The following is a 23065-nucleotide window of genomic DNA, read 5'->3' as shown; positions in this document are numbered from 1 at the left end:
TTACCCTGATAAAATGCTAGAGAAAAATGGGCTTGCCACATAGAGAAAAGCTCACTTATTTTGCACATGGTACAAAAAACGTGGTGAACGTAGTGATAACAAAGCGCCGACAGCTTCAATGTTGTACATACCTGGCGAGTGCTCCCCAGTACGAAGGTACATGTCCTCGCTTCACTGTAGTGCATCTTCGTGTTCAGCGGAACTGGCAGAACAAAAACACGAACCCAGTGCGAAATGCACTTAAAACACAAGATAAATCGACTCCAACCCGACACATTAAGACACGGTTAAAAACACCTGGTTGAGCGGCGGGTAGCACGTCCAATAGAGCTTCTTAGAGTTAAATAGAAGAGACTCTGTGCTGCCATTGCTCCACGGCCATGCGACTGATGCGGGAATGATGGGTAGTACATGGATTCGCCTTGTCTTTGTGCTTGCGAGTACTGAACTGTACTTGTTGTTTCGTTTGATTTTGTGTTTCAGTTTTGTTTCCAAAAAAAGGATGAACCATATTGAGCTTCATGACCCGATTTGAAAAGGTAAGCCTAAAATAACGAGGTGGTGAAGCACAACCGCTGAACAATTGTAGGTATTTGTTTTGTGAGAAAACAGCTCCAAGCCACACGAACCCACACGTGTACTACCCATCATTCCCATGCTCGCTGAAGCGCCATGTTCTGCAGCTCCCACGGACACTAGCGCCAGAGTTCCTTCTAGTAAGTATTGTAGGAAACTCGAAAGCACATTCAAACAAAATGGTTCCTGCCACGCAGACGCACGCCGCATTTCGCATTTTAATTTGTTAAAATAGAAGTTCGCTGCCAACCGAGAAGGGTCTGCACTCGAGCTTCTTTCATTGGTGCTCTCTGTTGCTGGCGGCGCCTTACCAGAGGATTCAGACAGATGCATCTCAGAAGGCGTCGATGTGCTCCTACGGTGTAAGCCTCCCAGCACCATCTTTCTACTGCTGAAGACAGCCAAGTTTCTGAGGGACAATGAACTTTGTGCCGTGCCATCAAATATGGAGGATGGTTTCGCTGTTGTTCCTAAATATTTGTACCTAGAAAAGGTGGCCACAGCTATTATCCCTGTTTTGAAACGTTGCACTCACATTCCTCTAGATAAATTAAAACGCAAACCAAGAAAATTTGTCGTAAACTAGAGTTGAAACAGTTAACACAGGACATTAGTGCTTGCGACAAAAATGGGCTCAGCGTGTTTTTTTTTTTGCCGATACATATAAAGTTGACATGCCCTTCTGAGTCATTGTGACAGAAGAAGGAACGTTGCAAAAGCAACTGGGCTTGTTTATTCAGTCCTATCCAAAGTGTCTAACGATCGATGACCCATTTTCGATCAAAAACTCGCAGGCACTGGTGGAAGTTTTCAAACAGTCCAATCTAACTAATGTGTTCGGTTTTCCCATTGACATAAAGGACCATTACTACTCACTGCCTCAAGATGAGGTATTAGAAAGTATAAGAGATAACATAGATGCCTTCGGGCGATTGAACTTCCAAATAAAAACTGACATCAGTGCGTGAGAGTTCCTTGATATTGTTTTGCTGTACCTTACCTCTACGTTTGTTCAAAGGAATGATTTCATTTATCTGCACAAAAAAATTGTTTCAATCGGCTCATTCGAGTGGGTGTGGAGGCAGCACAACTGTGGCAATGGCTTACGAGCTTCGCTTTCACGTTATACAGGTTGTCTTGGTCTGGCTGCCGTTTGTGGTTCACTCCGGAAGGCCGGTTAACACCCCTGCCAAACAGCTGCAGTTTCCAGAAGACTGCGGCTTTTCTACGGATCCGAGTGCCTGCGCTGACACACCTGAGTTTTCCAGGCCATTCGGGACATCGTCATCGTCAGAGACATTGTTCTTATCAAGCAACAAAAGTGGCAGCAGCAAACGTCAGTGGTTCAGTGGGCGTGGAGGCAGCACAACTGTGGCAATGGCTTACGAGCTTCGCTTTCACGTTATACAGGTCGTTTTGGTCTGGCTGCCGCTTGTGGTTCACTCCGGAAGGCCGGTTGACACCCCTGCCAAACAGCTGCAGTTTCCAGAAGACTGCGGCTTCTCTACGGATCCGAGTGCCTGCGCTGACACACCTGAGCTTTCCAGGCCATTCGGGACATCGTCATCGTCAGAGACATTATTCTTATCAAGCAACAAAAGCGGCAACAGCGAACGTCAGTGGTTTAGTGGGCGTGGACGCAGCACCACTGTGGCAATGGCTTATGAGCTTCGCTTTCACGTTATACAGGTTGGTGAAACCGATTCATTATATGCTAAGAAGACAAGTAACCGTTGTTTACTGCTGCTTCCACGTCCACAGGTGTTATACGTCTTGTCGCGAGAGTGTACTAACGCCCTTTGCTCGCTACTCTTGTGTTGCGGTGACGTTGAAGCAAACCCAGGGCCTCCAAAAAAGACCCCTGGGCCATTAGATGATGTCGAGAACAACACAGCTTCTTCTGACGCGCGTCATAAAGAAGTTATGGCAATGCTTTCTAAGATAAGTGGCCGCTGTGACTCATCTGCCGTTGAGCAGTCCAATTTGGCAAAGGCGATCAACGAGGTGAAAGCCAACCAGCAACTTGTGGCGAGCACATTATGCGAGATTGAAAGGCGACTTTCGACGGTTGAACTGAGGACTAACTCGGTTGCGGACATTGAGAAGGAATTGCAGGTCACGAATGAAGCTATCGGCAGCATCACTCAAACAAATGACGCATTGGTGTCCCGTCTAAACGACCTCGAGTACAGAGCCTGAAGGTGCAACTTAGTGTTTTTCGGTATGGCCGATAAGAATTAGATCTGGCAAGCTACTGAAGAGGCACTTACCAACTTGCTCTCTAGTAGCCTAGGCGCCGAGTTCGACCCGAATGCAGTAGAAAAGGCCCATCGTTTATGTGGTCCATATATACGCGAGAAAACTCGACCAGTGATAGTAAAATTTGCAAGCCTTAAAGCAAAAGAACTTGTGCTGGCACGTCGATCTAAGTTGAGAAGTCATATAACGTCTCTGTATCGGAGGACTACTGTCAGGCTACAAGAACAGCGAGAAAGATGCTGCACAATTATGCAAAATCATTGCCTGGCCGACCCGCTTTTCAGCTTCGCTACGACAAGCTTGTTGTTAACCACAGAAACTATTGTTATGATGGTGGTGGTAGTGGGTAGAATGAAGAGGAAAAAGGCACCTAATTTCTGTCTGCCTTCAGGCGACACGGCGCAGTGCCTTATAGGGGTGGGGAGAAGGAGGGATAAAAAGAATAGAACGAAAATAGACGGAGAAGAAGACAGCCAAGCGAGCGAGAGAAAAAAAAAGGAGATAGGAAAGTGGGGATCTGGTCGAAGCAGTCCAAGGGCGGGGCGCCACAATGCGAGAGCTGCACGGCTTCAGGAGACCGCGGAGGGCGAACCAGTCGTCGGCGAGAGCTATGCTGAAGTCGGAGATCGCGAGGGCACAACCGTCCAGCTTGAAATCCTGCGAGCGAAATCCTGCGAGCGAATGCTTCCGCGGGCATTGTTCGCGAGACTACTGCGCATTCTCGCAGTAATGGCAGCGAATCCAGCATCGAAAATGGGGCGCACTCAACTTCCGATCACAGCCATGACCTTCACGCACGTTTATTGCCTGATGCCGCACTTTTGTCACGTGCGCGGACATTTAATGCCTCCTCATAACAATCAGCAAGGGGAAATGGCAGTATCGTATCACGTCCTATTTCGGTGCTCTACACGAACATCCGTAGTATAATGGGAAAGTGGGACGCTTTTGACGCTATTATCAATTCTTGGGAAGCCGACGTGATTAACGTGACCGAGACTTGGTTGAATGCTCATGTTTGCGATAACGAAATTTTTACTACTTCCAAATCGTTGAACATTTACCGCCGCGATAGAGATGGAAGTCAAGGTGGTGGTACCTTGCTTGCCATTTCGAAGCGTTTCAAGTCCTTTCTTATAAACGTGACGTCTACATTGGAAGTGGTATGGTGCGGGTTGGTTGTGAATATTAAAACGCTTGTTCTTGGCGTCTGTTACCGCCCTCCAGATACAGACATCAGCTTTGTTCAGGAGTTTCACGATAACATTAATGAAATTACAATGCGGTACCCATCTTCTTCGATAACTATTCTCGGCGACTTCAACTATCCTACCATAATGTGGGCGTCATCGTTACCAGACGTCGTATCATTTTCTTCAAATGGCCAATATTTTCTCGATACTTGCAACCTGTTTAATTTTACGCAGATGGTGAATAACCCAACTCGCGTCACCAATTCTTCATCGCACATTCTTGACTTTATTCTTACAACAATGCCCGACAACATTCATGCACTAAACTGACTTCCTGGTCTCAGCGATCACTATCTGCTACATTTTTACATACGCAACAGCATGCCAACTGCTACTAAGAAACACAAGGTTATCTATACCTACAATGCTGCAAACTTTGAGGCAATAAACAACAAAATCTCTCTATTTTTCGACACTTATCTACATGACTTTGATAATAGAACCGTGCAGGAAAACTGGGATCTGTTTGTTAACAAAATCTACGAACTTATTCGTACCTTTGTTCCCTTAAAGTCTATACCTGTGAGCTCTTGCTCACCCTGGGACAATACATACCTAAAGCGACTTTCTAACAAAAAGAAACGGTTGTTTCGTGCTGCAAAACTCCAGAGTACGGAGAAACGCTGGCGCTCCTACGAGAGTGCTGTGCGAGTTTACTCGTCAGCAGTTTCGGATGCTAAGGCTAACTTTCTATCTAACACTCTGCCATCAATGCTTGTCAGCAACCCTAGAAAGTTTTGGAAAACTATTACAAATACCAACGACAGTGAAATTGTACTTGTTGACTCGGACGGCTTTCCCGTATCTTCCGAGATGTGTGCACCACGTCTGAACAGAAATTTTTTCCGGAACCTTTCAGTGTCGTCCACTTCTGCTACCGTCTCTTTACCAGCGCTCAACTATCCATGAACGTCTGTTATAGTGACTGAGGCCCATGGAATCGTAAAACTAATTGAATCACTCAGAATATCCTCTGCTTGTGGGGTTGACAACATAAACGCATGAATTCTTAAAGAAACTAAGCATGCCTCATCTATGTTCCTGTGTAAAATATTCCAACACTCTTTGAATGAAGGTGTGGTGCCACGCGTTTGGAAAGAGGCAAAGGTGGTTCCGCTACACAAATCAGGAAACGAGCATTCTGTTACTAGTTACCGGCCTATTTCACTTACTTCTATACCATGCAAACTTTTGGAGCACATAATCTTCTCTAACTTGGTCACCTTTCTAGAATCAAAATCGTTCTTTAGCACCTCATAGCATGAATTTAGGAAGTCATTCTCATGTGAAACACAGTTGCTTTGTTTTACCCATTCGTTACATATCATTCTTGATTGGAGTTCACTGGTCGACTGCATTTTTTTAGACTTTTCGAAGGCTTTTGACAAGATTATTCATCACCTACTACTATATAATCTTAGGACCCTTAATATTGATGGCGGTATTCTTGCTTGGATTGAGTTTTTCTTAATTAATCGCTCACAATTCGTTGTTGCTAACAACTACAGCTCACCCTCTTCTCCCGTTACTTCTGGTGTGCCCCAGGGTTCTGTGTTGGGCCCTTTACTATTCCTTATTTATATTAACGATTTACCCGATGTTGTAACTTATTCGATTCACCTTTTCGCCGACGACTGCGTTGCTACCGAGAAATTTCATCAAACTTTGACGCTAGTTCTTTGCAAAGTGACAATAATAATATTGCCAGCTGGTGTAGAACTTGGCACTAGGACCTCAACACTAACAAATGTAAAGTTTTACGTATCTCACGAACTACTGGACCCCCTGCTAACTACACCTTAAATGACGTTAATCTAGAGTCTCTAACTTCGTATAAATACTTGGGGATTCATATAACATCTGACTTGAACTGGAAACATCATATTACCTATGTTATTAACAATAGCTACCGCAAGCTAGGGTACCTATGACGCAACTTTAGCCGTGCCCCTCAAGCCATGAAACTAACCATGTATAAAACACTAGTTCGTCCAAAACTCGAATATGCATGCTCCATTTGGGATCCTTTTCAACTGAACTTGACTCACTCGCTTGAAATGGTACAGAATAACGCAGCACGCTTCATTCTATCTAACTACCATCGCACTAGCAGTGTTACGTCAATGAAACACAGCCTTTCACTACAGTCACTCGAATCACGTCGCAAAGCATCTTGTCTCATACTTTTTCACAAGATATTCAATCATCCACTTTTGAAAGCTCAGTTCATTGCCACTCTTGCCTATTACTCAGCTCGTTTAGATCATCAACATAAGGTACACGTCAGTAGCTGCCGCACTAACACTTTTCATCATTCCTTCGTCCCACGCACATCCAATGACTGGAACCACCTTCCCTCGGACATGGGTTCCATGTCAAATCATGACTTGTTTTCTTCCACAATACAGGAGTAGTTACGTGATGACGCGTGAAGTGTATATTGTACATTTATATTATTGTATTCAGTTTCCCCCATAATTCTGATGGTACTTACACATACATCCAGTGTATTGCCTAACATCAAATTCACATGCCTTGTAATCTTTATCATTTTGATGTCACTATGTTTCTCTTGTTCTTAGTCTATTATTTTCTTGTACCCCACTCCCCTCTGTAAAGCTTTGTGCGATTGAGGGTGAAATAAATGAAATGAAATGAAATGAAATAAAATCCACAGCACCTCTACTTAGTCATCTACTGTTGGCAAAACGGACAATAAACTGCAGAAAATGCTAGAATGCACGCATGTGGTCAAAGTTTTCAGATACGTGGATAATTTCTTGAATGTTAATAAGTTGTAACCCTTCAATATTCCACTCAATTGCGGCTCAAGCGATAGGCGTGTTTAAAGATTGTTTAAAGCCTCTTGTGTTGACACATAAAATGCTCGAGAATGACAGGTTACGCTTTTTGGATTAAAGACTGCTTCTTAGCACACAACATATTTGTTGGAGCCACGTGCGCAGAAACTTTCACTTCTTTTTTCTTTCGTTGACTGCGAGCTAGTAAAGTGAAGCATACCGCCGACCTGCCTTGAGAATGCCTTGAACAGGTCGTGTTTTCCCAACATATCTGCGAGATTCAAAGCTCAAGTGTCTCGGCTATGGCTTCGGGTTTTGCTGAGGCGTTTATCGCATCTGTCACCGAGTTTATCCTGCGGACCAATAGGGAAGAGCAGAGGCAGAGACAGGATCCAACCAACACGGGTACAGAGCGTTAAAGGATAGCTGTTCTTCGGTACAAACGCCAGATATCACACAGGCTCGAGAAAATCAGAAAACGGGTGGGAGTTCGTGTGCTGTTCTCTGCATCGTTCAAAGTAATCATTCTCACCAAATCTGCAAGCCCCCTGAAAAGGCGGTAGAACTGAATGTAAAGATAAACATACGAAAATGTGTGGCATGTTCCTGGGGAGCTGTCTATAGGACTCCCTTTCCTCTGGGGCTTTGTATGTCGCAATGACCAAAAGCTGTCTCAACGATCAACTGAGAAAACAGGCTAGCACTTTTAGAAACGGGAAAATGGTTATCTTGGTCAGCACTGCACAGAGTGCCACTGTGTGCCCCTTTTCAAGGACATAGTGACACCGTATAAGCACAAGGATGAGCGCACTCGAGTTATCATCGAGGCCGTGCAGATGGCACGCAAACAGGTGTCATGCATTCGCAAGCACTCCGTGTCTCTGTCTGAGAAGGAATTAAGGTTTCTCGAAGGTATCGGTGCGCGCATGTAGTTATAGTACTTTTACTTTTACTTTTCTGATTCGTATCCTTATAGTTTTTCATTTGCCTTTTCTTTGCTTTGGTTTTTTTCATACACTTGCAAAGCTCTTTGTGTCACATGGTTTTTGTCTCATGGTTTTTGTCACATGGTTTACACTCTTCTTTATATGTTTTCGTGCTCTGTGAAATAAACTCAGAAGTTAGCACTCGTCTCCTTCTCGTTCCTTTGTCGCCATTCTCTTCTCGCGCTATAACTATCGCCTTGTCATACCAACTAATCAAAGCCGTCACAGTTATAAGCCGTCATGAAGTTTTAAAAGAGCTTAACGTAGCGGCGAACACTTCCGATCAACGAAAATGGCTTACGGCGTGAACAGGGCGGTTTGCAACTTATGGCGTGGACAGGTTTTGCAATTCGTAAAGCGAGTTGCAAGACACCATAACAAACGCAAAAGAGTGCGGTGGTGTGGTAACGTTTTTGGCGATAAAAGTTTGTACCCTGTTTCAGAAGCGTCAAATAATGGAGCATCGCCAAAGACTTTCAATGCCACCTCAGCGCGAGAACTGTCGATGATGGCCCAATTAGCTGAGAGAAAGTCCTAACCCAAAATCATGTCATGAGAGCAGGAAGCCAACACTAGCAAGTCGACGACGTAGAAGATGTCATTAATCGCAATGCGAGCAGTGCAAGCAGTAGCCGGCGTGACGTGTTCTACGCTGGCTGCATGAAGCGATATATTTGCTAGTGGCATCGTAACTTTTTTATCAAGTGGGAGAGTCTGACACTGACCACTGAAACTACGGCACCAGTGCCAACGGAGCGAGTGCAGCGATGCCGTCTACAAAGACCTCAAGAAAGATTGTCGGTGAAGCCGTTCCTGCCTTTAGAACTGTGGCACTTAGTTTTGTTGGTGTGGCGATGACGGATGATGACGCATCGACGAAGGTGAGCGGCGTTGAAACGATGGTGACCAGCGGTTAACAGGAGGGTGGTTGACGGCGTATGATGACATCTGGTTGGGATGTTGAGGGACTGCTAACGAACGGCGCGGGGACACATAAGGGGCAGGTTGGAAGCTCTGGTGGTTGCTCTGGTGACAGACAGGTACGCGCTGGTGGCAGTACCACGCTACATGGCCAAGCAGGCCACATGCAAAACATATTGGCTGAGTGTCGAGAGTATGCCCTTGTCCACTAGTCTGAAGGTACCTTAATTGATCGAACCGAGGAATGGGTCTCTGTGCCCGGCTGATGGTAGCGACGCAAAAGAGGAGGTGATCCTGGGGCAGATTCAGCATAGCTCATAGGTGCACCGCAGGCGTGGTCTCGTGGTAAAGTGCCCGCTTCGGCTGCGGGAGGTTTTGGGTTTGAATCCCGTTACCACCGGGTACTAACCAGTATCTGCAAACTGGGCAAAAGTGCTCGCCTGGTCTTGCACTTTAGCTATTCAGGGGTGACGCCACTTGCGAAAGTATCTCCTTGAAAGCCCGTGAAAACACTCGTGAGCACAAATCGTTAGACCCACTTGCGGGTGGGGTCGAGTGGCTGTGAATCAGTCTGGCTGTGGTTGCGGGCCATGTCGACGAAGATGCTGTGGCGTCGTGGTAGACAAACGTGTGGGTGTAGCTGTTTGCGGGAGCAGCTCCCACACAGTACATGGTACACGACGTATACTGTGCGTATTTCACCGAGAGCAGCGTGTCAATGGGGCTGCAGCAGTGGGCATTCCTCTTCACTACAAATAAATCCAGCGGTCTACACGCCAATCACATTCGCAGCGGCCATTTGTAGCAGATAGCGAGAGTCATTCATAAACGTAGAATACTTCAGTTTGAGCATAACGATGTTTGCTCTACTGTTTGCAACTCTTCGGAAGCTCTTCTATATTGACAGAAAAACAAACAACAATATTGAAGGGGCACGGAAACAAAATTTATCGGAGGAGATAGCCGGTGCAATTCATTACCAGGAACATTCGTATATCGTGTGCTAAATATCAACAGCGAATATAGCTGAGAAGGTACTTTAAAGGAATTTAGAAGTTTGCGCGAACACCCAACTCTATCGTGCCATTGACACTATGGAAGGGGACCCTTTGAGGACCCCGTACTTCCCTCACGTCACCACGCTAGAGTCAAAAAACAAGTTATGTTGACTTCATAATCGCCATTTTTCTTTTGCCGCGTTTGATCCCGCAGTATATATTTCTCGGCGGCTGGTTGCGTGGGTATAGAGCACTCTTAGAAAGTTCTGTGTTTTGCTGCATTACAGTCCAGCTTTCTATGTGAAAGTAATTCTTGATCCGGACCATGCGGAAGTCTGTCATAGTTCTGTGTGCTGACGAGGTTAATAGCTGCACACGCTGGGTGGCGACAGTTGCACCCAGTTTTTGGAGCTCTCTTAAACCGAAACTGAAACTAAGCGGCAACGAGCGGCCTGTAAGCATTTATCTGTTGCGTGCTGCAGCAAATGATGTGTCATGTCATGACTAACAAGCCGCACGCAACACAATGCAGCAGAAAAATTGAGGCCATTGTTTTTGTGTCAGTACCCTTCTAACAGACAAAGGCCTTTGCAGGCGGGCAAGAATTCTATGTCAAGAAAACCGGGTGACCTTATCATATAACCGGTCTGGTTGATCAAGTTGCGGTAAAAGCTTGAAATATGGGCTAATAAATGTGCGTAAGAAAATCTTCATATTTATCTCTCTGTTACAAGTGGCCGCCATCACTGTCTGCAACCTCATGACAAGCACAGTGGAACAGGAGGCTCATCCGGAAAGCTTTTATAATTCTCCTAATTTTACCAATCTGCCAAAATCAACACTTCTGCCCTTTCATCTACTCACAGCACTTTGAATATGATGCAGAGGTAATGCTATTCATTTTAGAAGGCGTAAGTTGAACTTCCTGTGACGAGAGCAGTGGTTGATCGGTTCATAATATGATTACTGGTACTCGCCCGTATTCGTGTCTCCGATTATGTTAATTTCATGTCAGACAGAGCAACAGTAAATCATGAGAGTGCTCTATAGCATTAGAGCCTCTGCTCAGCAGTACCCTGCTATTCAATGCTAGAGCGCGAGTGCGAGAGTGTCGCAGATGCAACCCGCTGATTGGGCAACCTGTAGTGCGTAGACACGAAGGACAATTTTGATGGCAGGATTTTAGGGTAAATATTATTGTCGCAGTTCGTCATTTCTGTGTTTAAAAACTGCGCCTGAGTTTTTCGTGTCTGCAGTGTGTAGTAGAGGAAAATCACTGTCGACATTGAAGTGGAGGGTGGGCCTTTATTTCCTTAACTTTTCCTGATTGGAAGCAGAGGACTTGAACCCCCTCCCCCTCGTAGGCACGCCTATGAAAGCGCTTCATATCAATGACCCTGTCGCGACCCCAGCCTCTGGTGGGAGGCTGTGGTCGCGATAGTGTTATTGCACATCCTCTTGTGAGCACAGCCTTAGCACAGCCTCTTATCAGAGGCTGTGCTAAGCGTTTCATTATAGCACCTCAATTCTGCATACATCTTTCGGGGAGAATAATGGATTTCATACCAGACATGTATGAAATCCTTGTGCAAAAGATGGGATAAAAAGCACACTTTTATCGTTCTAGCTTATATTTTGACAAAGATGTCGATGTCGGTCAATGCCTGTTTGTATTTGCAGAAAAATGTAAGATCACGCCTTGTGAATGAAAGCGGTTAGTGGGTGAAAAAAAAATCAACGTCCCAACGTAGTACAGACTGTGGAGAAACGTTGTAGTCAAGGAAGCGTGATATACGAAAAAAAATAGAGAGAAAGATAGATCTAAAGAAATCCACCTAAGAAAAATATAAATATATAGAAAAAGAAATGGAGAAGAAAAATGCTTTGCATTACAAATACACGCAACAGTTCAAGAATTTCAAAAACGTATTGAAATGTAACTAAAAAGTCTCAGTTCGCTGATTAGCACTTAATTTATTCACTAGACTGCAGGCGCATAATTTATAAATGATGGAACAGTGTTCAGTTTACCAGTTCTGTCCATATACCACCACAAAGACAAAAGCTAGAGTGCTTCAAAATAGTAGATGTCCTAAAAATCCCCCCACCTCAGTCGCAACAGGCATTTTATAGCTCCTAGTGGCACACTTGAAAACTCTGCGCTGCACATCCAGACGCAAGGGATTGTAAAACCGATGAACGATTTATCGACTAACCTATGAAAAGCGGGCAGCAAAATAAACCGTCGTCCTTGATGTCTATGTATTAGTTAATCGAATAAATAACTTGCGGCCTCCCCTGCCTCTTAAACTCCACCATAAAGCTGGTCCAGGGCGTGATTTACAGTGAAGTGATGGTGTCAAAGAATGGCACTTTCTGCTTTTTTATCACATCGTATGCTTTACAATAGCTGCAGCAGTAGAAAGAACTGGAGTCTGTCCTACGCCATGAAGGTAAAAATACACTTGCGCTCCTAGATCCGCACAACTGTAAGGCTACCACGCAAACGCCCTTTTCCACTCTTTTTATATTTGTGGAGATTAATCGTTCGCAATTTACACGAGTTGTTTGCGTGCTATACAGCGTTGTTGTTGCATTGTATAGTGCATGTGAAATTATTCTGTTCATGCCATATATCCACGCTACACTCCTACCCCTCCCCCCCCCAAAAAAAGCCCGATGTGGACCTTTTAGGAGCCAAGCTTCAATAGCCTAACCTTGTCACTAGTCACGCGTTACCGAGAGAAGAGACGAGAAAGAGAAATGTACTACTATTTCTCGTCTCGTTATCTATATGACGTTACTCTGTCGCTACTTTCCATTTGGCTGCTGCACGGCTTTTGCCTACTGCGCGATCGTCGCTGTTACCCATGCGCCATCTGCATAGTGCGGGAACTAGCGCCTCTCTCAGTCTCCTAAAAAGTCACAGTACGTGGGTGTTTGTTGGTGGGAAATGGACCAAGCAAAGCAGCGGGCGCTTTGAAGATGCTTGCGCCCGGATTCTTTGGCTCGCGTCTCGTCGGTGTTACCTGCGCACCATCTGCATAGTGCGCGAACGAGTGCTTCTTTCAGTCTCCTGGATAGGCACCGTACGTGGTGGATCGTTGGTGGGGCATGGACGATACAGAGCGGCGGAGGCGTTGAACACGCTTGCGCTCTGCTTTTTTTTTTGCTTGCGTCTCGTCAGTGTTACCAGCGCACCGTCTTCATTCTCGAACGCGATCGGACGCATGGATGTATGCACGAACAGAGAGACACACGGACGCATAGGCGGACTTAGGCTTCGCCCCAACTCATAATAATTTACTCATTGATTATGCTCTGATTTTTGGGCATATGCTGCGAATAATTGTTGTCGTGTGTCATGAATGTGGTAAGCAGTATTTCAAGGTTGTGGTAAAGCCTTTTCCTCATTCACAATTTATTAGGGGCTATGAATTCATCCTCCAAAAAATGACAGCTTATTCATGGGGTAAATGATCATGGGTGGGCGAAGCTCCAGAAGGAATCATTGATAAACCGTGAATCTTGCGTGTAACTCGTCGAGTCTGTCTAGATTTGGAGACGTGAGAATCGCTCTGTGTGTAGGCGGTGTCGCTGTGGCCTCCCGCTCTCGTACGGCAGGATCTTGGCAGTGGCGTGGCGCAGCTTTACGGCGCGCTTCTGCTTCGGCCTTGCGCGCTCAACGCTCTGTAGCCTTGTTCATTCGGCGACTTCGAGCACGCGTCGACAGCGAAGGAAATTGATTGGAACACTCCTCTTAGCGTACGTCGCCGCACTAAATCAAACAATTGCCTTCTACCAATGACACGCGCCATATGTGACATCATTCCTATTTTAACAACTTGCATCTTTCATCATCAACTACAAGTATGGCCATCTAGTTTGATAACATCTCGAATCTTTTCATCAACGACAAGTACCGCTATCTAGTGAACACATTAAGTACCGCCATCTAGTGTTATCTAGACTCACGCTTTGAGGAGCTTCGCCCCAAAAAGACGATCATCACCTTGAAGACCCCGTTCTTGCCAAAGGAACGTATTCGCCTGCTTATATGAGCTATTATGAGAGATATAATTATGTCTAAAATAAAGTCAATCCCCAAGATAATCGCCTGCTTAGATGAGTTATCCATCTCTCGCTATTTAACCAACAACCCTTGAGTAGATTATCTCTAAAATAAAGTCAATCCCCAAAGAATTCTATTGTTTCTTGTAATTGCATGCCTTTATTTACATTATCAATGCTCAGAAATATATTCCTATGATATCTACAGAAGAGAAAACTCGCAGAGTCTCCAGTATATTGGCCCGGGTGTTGGAAGAATCGCAGTCTTAAATGAGACTATTCAACAGCGTCAGCAAGCTGTCAATGGCTCTTTTAATTAGGAGCTACAGTTCTTACAAGCAGAGGGCATAACCAAGGAGCCTAACATTCTTCCTTGCTCATCAGGTGTACAAAATTTTATTATTTCTTTTATAAGTTTACTTTTTTCTGCTAAAATCGTATATATGCGATATGTAAAATATAAACCCTCAATTGATATTCTGCGCGTGTTCCTGTTCGCTTGTCATTCTTGTTTTCCACCGCATGGTCGTGCATGTAAAAGCTACCTAAATTGGAGATTTCGGACAATAAATCCACCAAATAATGGCCGTAGCCTTCCGCTCTAGTGGCTCACATAGCTAGATTGTAACGCTAACAGGTTACAATATGCGGAAATGAGAGAAAAGAGAAAAAGAGGAGGTTAGATGGTATAACAATCATGGTATCAAAATGAAAGTACACATGGCGTAGCAAAGGGTTGGAGAAAAAAGTGAACGTGATGATGAGGGATATGAGGGCTTTGTGGAAGGAACGGAGGAGGGCAGTGTGAAAAGAAAAAAAAGGTAAAAAAAGAAATCAATAAAGTTAGACAGCGAGACAGACAGGCAGGCAGACAGACAGACAGACAGACAGACAGAGACAGACAGACAGACAGACAGACAGACAGACAGACAGACAGACAGACAGACAGACAGACAGACAGACAGACAGACACAGAGAGACAGACAGACAGACGGACAGACAGACAGACAGCAGACAGACAGACAGAATGAAAGGGTGAGGAAAGCACTCATTCTGCGTTTGCTATATGCGGTGGCCCTTGTTCGGCAGCCGCACTTTTTAATAAGATTTGATGGGCGTAGATGTGCCATATCACATGGTAGCTCCCCATTAGGCTCTGAAGATTGCCTACGTGAATGTAGTTGCATTGAATTGGCAGATGATCCGACTAGCCAGATGCCGACGAGACAATTCAGCGTATACTGCAGCAAAACCAGTCGCACCAATCACAAGGTATACTTGGAACGTGGCGCAGAATGAACGCTGGTTTCATTAGAGTGCATTGTGATTCCTGCAACTTCATCGGCATGTGCGCGTCTTTTCTCTTATGCAGATTGTGGGGCGACACAAAGATGGTGTCGGTTGTCACCCGGATACCTCGTCTGACTGCCGTTGCTTAGCTGGTGGAAAAAAACGTACTAATCAGGTCAGTGACATTATGAAACAGAACAAAAGGTTATCACAAAAAAAGAAAGCAGCACAGTATGCGTGAACTCTCAAAAATACAGTTTCTTTTTTTAAACTTCAAATGTGTCAGTGCAACACTTTTTTTGCTTATTTTGATTGTGCTGATTTTGGCGCCCCTTCATCGCGTGATCACACCAAGTAACATCTCCTTACCTAGAATAAACTGGTGGTGTTTTTCGCCTTCATAGCCTATTTCATCTTAGACTTTCCGCAACTGTTATCACTTACTTTAACTTGTGTTTTTGTAGCGTCCTGGGGTGCTATTCAGGATTGGCCGAGTTTCGCGAAACTCAGGAACCTGCCCAGCTCTGGTGATGCTTCTTTATGAACGAGCCAACAGTCAAATGCACCCCTAAGCGTTTCGTATCATTGGTTGGGATGCAACCAGTCATCGCGTCAAGGGTGGTGTACCATGTTGGGCAGTGTTTTCAAACAATAGGCATTTTGTTTTAATTTTTTGTCATTCCACTGAGTGCAGAGGTGCACCTATTCAATTGTCAGAAACGTTTCGTAATGACATTTTTAGTGGAACGGGGTGTTTATATTTATTTTGAAGCTTCTAATGCTTGCACCGAGTTTGTTTTAGAATAATCAGTACGGTGGCCTCCGAGATTAGTACCGATCGAGCGTCTTGGTCAGTCTACATACTCTATCTAGCGCGTTGCTCGGCCGGTTCACGTCCTTTTTTTGTCATCGTCCGCCAGCGCCCGAGCACGTGTGGCCGGGTAATTAGCTACTTGGCTGGATGGTATATCGGCTAGTTATGCCAGCACGTGCTATGAACAAGCTAGCGCCCCCCCCCCTCTCTATTCCATTTTTTTCGTCATGGCATTGAGAGCAAAGAAAATTACCAATTAAAGGAAGAGGCTTTCCCGAAATAAAAAATAGGCCTCCCCCGTCCCCCCCGCCCCCCGAAAAGAATTTCTGTCTACGCGTGTGGGCCGATGTAATTACACTACAACTTAGATGAACATGCTAGTGACGCCATGTAAAGCTAGGACCGGGCCAACTAAAGCATGACAGTTGATGAGCTAGCTAAACATTCCTAATTAACGCGAAGTTAATTATGAGCACTCTATCTAAAACCTTGCTAATTGGCCCTTAATAATATGAAAATTAGTATTGTGTTAATGAGCATTACGTCTAATAGCTCCATACTCATCATGGCCTTGCTGATTGAGCCCCACATAATTGCCCTTTATTGAAACCTTAGCAATGAAGACAATACGTACTGCTCCGTGTGATGGCTGGTAGACTTCAGTCAATCAGTACAATCAAAATTTGGTCAGAGCTGATACTCATTTCGAAGCCGACCAAGCACCTGAGTAGACGACCAGACTAAGAAGCTGCAAGAATTGAGCCAAGTTATACTGAGGTCGTCTCTCTCCAGCCTCGCACAAGTTTTGCAATCTCACCAAGGTATTTTACATGCAAAGAAGCACCCACTTAGCGTTCACGGCATCAAACGCTTGACAGTCACACCGGTACCATGACAGTCACGAGTTCAGCTGAGGCCATCTCAGAATCAACGAGGTTGTATCCGAGTTCAGGCGTCAATCACTTTAATTGACAGACACCCGCGGGATAGATAAGGTACGCCCACCACGTTTGCTCTCGCCGAGAAGCAGTACTCACGTAGAGTGGCACGATTAATCTATAGGCTTTATTGCGCAGACTACGCGCACGCTCACGCAGAAGTGAAACATGCATGATATCACCACGCGGCTACGATGTCTCGCATTCAATTTCACCGTACTCGACTTATACAATCACACCTGCGTTGCCGCCATGATGCGATCGATCATGCCTAGAGACAACCTGTTTCTATATTTATCTGCAATATTTGATAGAATTGAAAGGAGCAGCACGAGAGTGCTGCGTGTGCACACTTGCCGCCTCTGAGGGTGGAACTTTCTATGCTGCAGATGGAACGAAAGAACCTGTGCGAAGAGGACATACGCCCAAAACCGCCTGTAGGAGGCGCGTGTTGAGTTGGTAAAAAGATTGCACTAGAATCACGCTGACGTCGCTACACCATAGAGTAACATAAAAATGATAAGTGGTCATTCGGGCCAAAACGCAGCTTAGCTATGCAGCTTCACCCCAACCGTAAGATGGAAATACATCACTCATTGCTTCAAGAAAACACGCGTGCTGGTTATTTACTACAGAACATTTTCTGGACCATTAAACGTGTACGTGCTTAGAGTATGTGATAGCGGCATCATTCCATCTATCGTCTGCGATTGTGCGGTGCAATAACGTCGGACTGGAATCAGGCATGAATAGAAGGCGAGAGAAGCGCACATGGCATCGACGCGATGGCAACGTTGTCACGCTTCTTGTTCATGAGCATTTACGGCAATGAAAAAGCAGCAGCAGAGAGATGCCATAAATAGAGTGTGATAACGTACCGGGCGCGCGGCATTGCTTTCGCTTGTTTTGTCTTCCTCTTAGCTTGCCTGCTGCTAAAAAGAACGCCATCAATACTATGTTATGTGCGTGTTGCATTTGTCATTGAAGTCTTAAGCTAACGTTTCTGGCATTGTGCTGTTCGGCGCAGAGATCTTTTTTCGTGCTCTTCACTTCACGTGGTATGCTCACACGAAATAAAACTGTTTCAAATGCTGTGCAGCACGTTTGCGAGAAAATTCCTTCTTGGCTGAAGAAACTCAGTTGCCACTCGCGTTGTTAGGTTTTATTTGTACCGCTAAATGAATTTGAGTTTCCTACATCAGTGAGACTTTTTGAAAAGTGCAGCTATGCTTAATATCGTTATCTGTGCCGTTCGCAAAGTGCTTGAAGCCCCAACGAGCGCAATAAGAGACAAGTGGTGAATCTAGACAGATGTTTGCATGCTAAAGCTAGGACGGAATCTTTTGGTAAACACGTCTGCCTCATTCACGGCTTGCATGACACATGAAATTGTCTTGTTTTACAGCAAGATCTGTCATAGTGACTATAAGTCATAGCGAGTTTAAATATGCTTAGTAATGCGCAGCACAAAGTTTGAACAAGAGACTATGATCAATGTGGGATGAGTACAGTCAATCATCTGAAACATGTATTGTGCAAATTGTTTCCTAAATAAGAGATCTACTCTTGTTGGCAAACACTGTGATGTTGGAAAACACCGTGATGTTTGTAACAACATGATTAAGAAACTTAAATTTGAAGAGAACCACTCGGCGCGTCGTGATGAGAGTAGAAAATGCAGAAGAATAGCAGTGATTCCTTAAATTCATAAGACATCGCATGAAATTAAGCAACTCACTAATATATATAAAGTCGATGTGCTTTTCTCAGCCAAAAGCAAACTTCAGTCTATTTGTTCACGCATGCGCAGAGAGTTTCCGCAATGTCGCATGAAACACAGCAAAAAGTTCGTGGACTGCGCAATGGGCGTGTTTTACATGACTCCTTTTAGCTGTGGTAAAGTGTACATTGGTCAGTCGGGAAGGTGTGTAAATGTTCGTCTCAGAGAGCACGATTCTTTTTTGAAATCCTTGGGTGCATCGCATCTCGCGGCTCATTGCAAAAAGTCCGGTTGTTATCCTCTTTTACACGATACTGAAGTGGTTTTTCGATCTAACAATCAATTAACTCGTGAGTTGACAGAAGCTTTTTATATAAAAAAAAGGGGAACAATGCGTCAGCCAGCCTTCAGTTTTGCTGCATAATAAAGAGTTTGCTTTTCTAGATTATGTTCCGAGATAATCTTATACCCTGTGTTCTCGATGTGCCACGGGTGTACATTTTTGCCTGCACACGCATGCGTTGTTTTTTGATTGCCTGTTTATATATTCTTCCCTTTCTAATAAAGAGTTTAGTTGGGAGAAAGCGCTTGTCCTCTTTTCCTTTCTGTTTATTTGTGCGCTAGAACTGACTGGTATACCATGCATATCCAACTAGCCCAACTTTCGATTCTAGTTCTGTGAAGTCACTTCGAGCACCGCGCCCACCTTTCCCTATCTCGATGCAGGGGCTGGTTGGCAAGAACGTTCCGCCGGCAGGATCTTTCTGCATAGCAGGGCTGCGTGTATCTGCATTCCTCAGACTGAAATTTTGGTGAATTGTTCTTTTTCTAAAGCCACTAAAAGGAAGGGTGCCTGGCTATGATGCAGTATTCTGTTAGGTTAAGATGCGGTAATTCGCTCGTCGTAGGTGACGGCCATTACAAACAAAAAAAAAATGTTCCACCTCGAAAGCGAACGTTCTGTGTGTTGACGGTGGCAGATGGTTTGAGAAATATTGACATGGTATGGATTTAAACGTACTCAATTTTCATGGCGAAATGTGCACTGTTTTTTGAATGAGGCACAGCATTCGCTGCACCAAGGTTTTAATGCTGCTGTGCGATAGGTTACGGGCAAGATTACTACTCACATCGCAAAATTCTAAACGAAGATGAATGAGAAAAAGAAAGAAAAAAACAAAACCCTTTTTGTCAAGCGTTAGGCTGAAGTGAACAATTTCTTGTGAAAATCCAAACGAAGTTGTGGGTGACGTTTCTTATAGCGCACTGAAATTTATGCGATTTTAAACTCTATAGCTTACTTATATGCATAATCGTTTGCGCAGCGACATCGATGCATCTAACACCTACAACGTATTTGCATTTTTACATTGCTTTCTAAGACCTAACACACAAACTTGTAGGGTGCATCGTCACTTCAGGAATATCGAGCGGTAAAGGCACTAAGTATATGTAAAACAAGAATCTCTGCTTATTATATGAAGACTTATGATGCCTCCGACAAAACGAGTTTACCTTTATTGGGTTTACGTACTCGTCAGGGCGAGACATGCATGCAGCTTCAGCAATGGTGTCTTTCAACCTGGTGATCATGCAATTTTTTTCTGCACACAGCGCTAACACTGACATGTACCCACTTAAAGATGATCGCATCAAGTATATATTTACCTTGACTAAAATGTCGAATCAAGTTTTTTTGGCAACCGGTCGCTGCCCCGAGTGCTAATGTCTTCGCAAACAAGACACATTGTTATTCACACTGCACACATCACGCAAAATATTCTCAGTTGGTGAACCAATAATCTCGATGCCTTTCATGCACACTGCATGCCGCAATCAAAAGTGCAAAATTTTTAAGACAATGCCGGTGTTCCTCGCATAGGCCGTCACGTGTGTTCACTTCTTCAAGATAGACAGCCAGTGTGGCAAATAGTTTATCATCACACTGCTGGATCTTTCCTGACATACTATAGTTAATATCTCCATGGCAACGGGAAGTGTAAACTTTGAAAAAGAAAAAAAACTTGCCCCAAACAGAGCATGACAACCGCGCTGAGCCACCAGTGGGAGAGCTTTGCCAACCACGCCTTTCACGTGCGCCAGTGACACCACGCTGTGATGTACTCCGGTAGAGGCCTATCACTGCATACCTCACGTGAATGATGGTCCAGTTAGAAAAAGCAAGCATTGTTATTAACATACCTTGTTCATTTCTAACTAGACCTACATTTGCATGAGTTATCTGCCTGATATTTCTCAGGCGAACTTTTGTGCAAATAATTATACAGCTGGCAGTCTGTGCTTATCCCACCTTGTTCTTATTGATGTCTTTAGTTGTTACTTTGCACTGTTCACTACTGCTCCTCCATAAAAACTAGCCCAGCTTGCCGCTGTTTTAAACAAAATGCAGTTGGCAAGTGCAATAGTGTTCATAATACCAAATGCTTTCTCTTTCAAATTCGGTTAGTTGCCTTCATATCAGTTCATTACAAGTAATCATTGAATAAACATGAACCGTGTTATTTCACCTAATGCTCACAACTCAAAGTAGCTTCCGCTTTTTTAGGATCTTCACAGTATTTGGTGGTCAAAGAAGTATCAATGCCATATCCTTCATTTGTCGGCCTACTCATCACTTTATTATTGAGAACTAACGGACGACATTACCCAGGAAAATATAAGGGATGGTAAAAGAAGTAATTTTAGCACAATTGTCAAAAAAGTGGACATCATAATAACTTGTTGCCAGCTGGGACTTGCCGGCGACAAGTTATCTTTTCGTTTGCTTTTTTTGACAATTACATTACAACTACTTTTGATAAACTCTCCTGTAGTTAGATTGGCATCATTGCCCGTTAGTTCTCATTATGATGTGTTCAGCAAAGACAACAAGCCTGTAAACTTAGACTTATTCTCTTTACTCAATAATCTGAAACAGTGAATCCCATTCATCTAAACAGTGTGGCTCTTTCCCTTTTTAATCAGTTGTGCGTGTGTGTTCGAGGACGTGTGTCAAGGTGGAAAGGCACACCATTTCCACCTCATGTTACCTGCAGATTTGCTCAGAACTAACAGACAATGCTGGCAAGAAAGTATAGGGGATAATATTAGAAATTATTATAATGTAATTGTCAAGAAAAAAAAGTCGAAGAAAAGATAACTTGCCGTGGGCAGGGAAAGAACCTGCGAGCAACGAATAAAGCATCCGGTGCTCAACCAATTGAGCTACCATGTCAGCTATTCCTCCTTCTACTTTGTACATTATACAGTGTGTTTAAGCTAAAAAGCAACAAGCATCAAAAAATTAAAAATGAGTGCTACGCATCTCCCGCTAGCGCTATGTTGTTCTTAGCTGTATGTAGCATGACAGAATATTTTTGACCCGCCAAGCAAGGTAAATAACAAACATTGCCCAACGAAGATTTTTAAATACTGACTCTAGAGAAAAAATTCAATACAAGACTTGTCACTCTTATTCAGTAATAACAAAGTTTTCACGTTACAGTAAGATAACACTGCCGGTTATTTTTCTTCCGGGTTTGTTTAAAGTGAAAAAAATGAAAAAAATATCACGTGATTGTCGCCTAACACAGGGCGCTTCGAGAGCCCTCAAGTGTAAGTTGAACAAATTAGTGAAGGCTTCTCATGCACAAAGTTCACTTGAATAGGCTATCGGTGACTACGATGGACATTATTCAATGGTTGGATGGTACCAATAAAAATGGAGGGGGGAGTTGAAAGAAAAAAAACGAAGACAATAAACTTTAACGAAAAAGCGGCTGCCGCGTGCGTTGCGATACGAGAACGGAAGGAGCGTTCGGCACAGTCCAGACGTTTTTTTTTTCGGGCCAATGATAAACATGTTGGTGAGGAAGAAGGCCCGATAAGAAATCATTGTCGACCCAGCGGCAAGATAGCCACTACCTACCCTTCAAGGCAATTGCATGAGAGGCTGGGTGTAATTGCCTTGAAGGGGGTGGAGCTGCTATCTTTCCCCAGTTCCATATCACCAACGACTAGTTGTTTTGGTCGCCACTAGAGGACGAGAATAGAGGCTGTCGTTGCTATCACTCCCACTTAATTGTGCTACAAGCAGCCGCCAAAGCGCTCGGGACATGCGTTCGCGTGTCCCCTTTCAAGAAAATTGCGCGCAATGGGAAAACCCAGCAAGCGCAGTCCGTCTGAGTGACCAGTGTTTTACTCTGTACTAGGGCGGCCAACGGCGCTGCGCAAACTTGAGCCTGATTGATATGTGGGGGTTTAACGTCCCAAAACCACACTATGATTATGAGAAACGCCGTAGTGGAGGGCTCCGGAAATTTCGACCACCTGGGGTTCTTTAACGTGCCCCCAAATCTGAGCACACGGGCCTAGAACATTTCCGCCTCCATCGGAAGTGCAGCCGTCGCAGCCGGGATTTGAACCCGCGACGTGCGGG

General features: G+C 44.4%; 1 protein-coding gene across 4 annotated transcripts in view; it reads left to right on the top strand.

Moving 5' to 3' along the window:
* LOC119186620 (uncharacterized) overlaps positions 1-23065 on the top strand; it is a 127394-nt gene that overhangs the window by 44949 nt on the left and 59380 nt on the right. The window contains exons 2-4 of one of the 4 annotated variants that reach the window (XM_075880493.1): positions 1708-2265; positions 15238-15330; positions 19354-19588. In XM_075880493.1, coding sequence (XP_075736608.1) covers positions 1954-2265; positions 15238-15330; positions 19354-19443 — 495 coding nt within the window. In that variant the 5' untranslated portion in view covers positions 1708-1953 and the 3' untranslated portion in view covers positions 19444-19588. Of the gene's footprint in view, positions 1-1707; positions 2266-15237; positions 15331-17296; positions 17585-19353; positions 19589-23065 lie in introns of those variants that run through there. The other 3 variants (XM_075880494.1, XM_075880490.1, XM_075880492.1) reach the window with 3 other exon arrangements.

This window comes from Rhipicephalus microplus, chromosome X (assembly GCF_043290135.1).
Source record: "Rhipicephalus microplus isolate Deutch F79 chromosome X, USDA_Rmic, whole genome shotgun sequence".
Lineage (NCBI taxonomy): Eukaryota > Metazoa > Arthropoda > Arachnida > Ixodida > Ixodidae > Rhipicephalus > Rhipicephalus microplus.
This window is presented reverse-complemented; position numbering and strand designations above follow the sequence as displayed.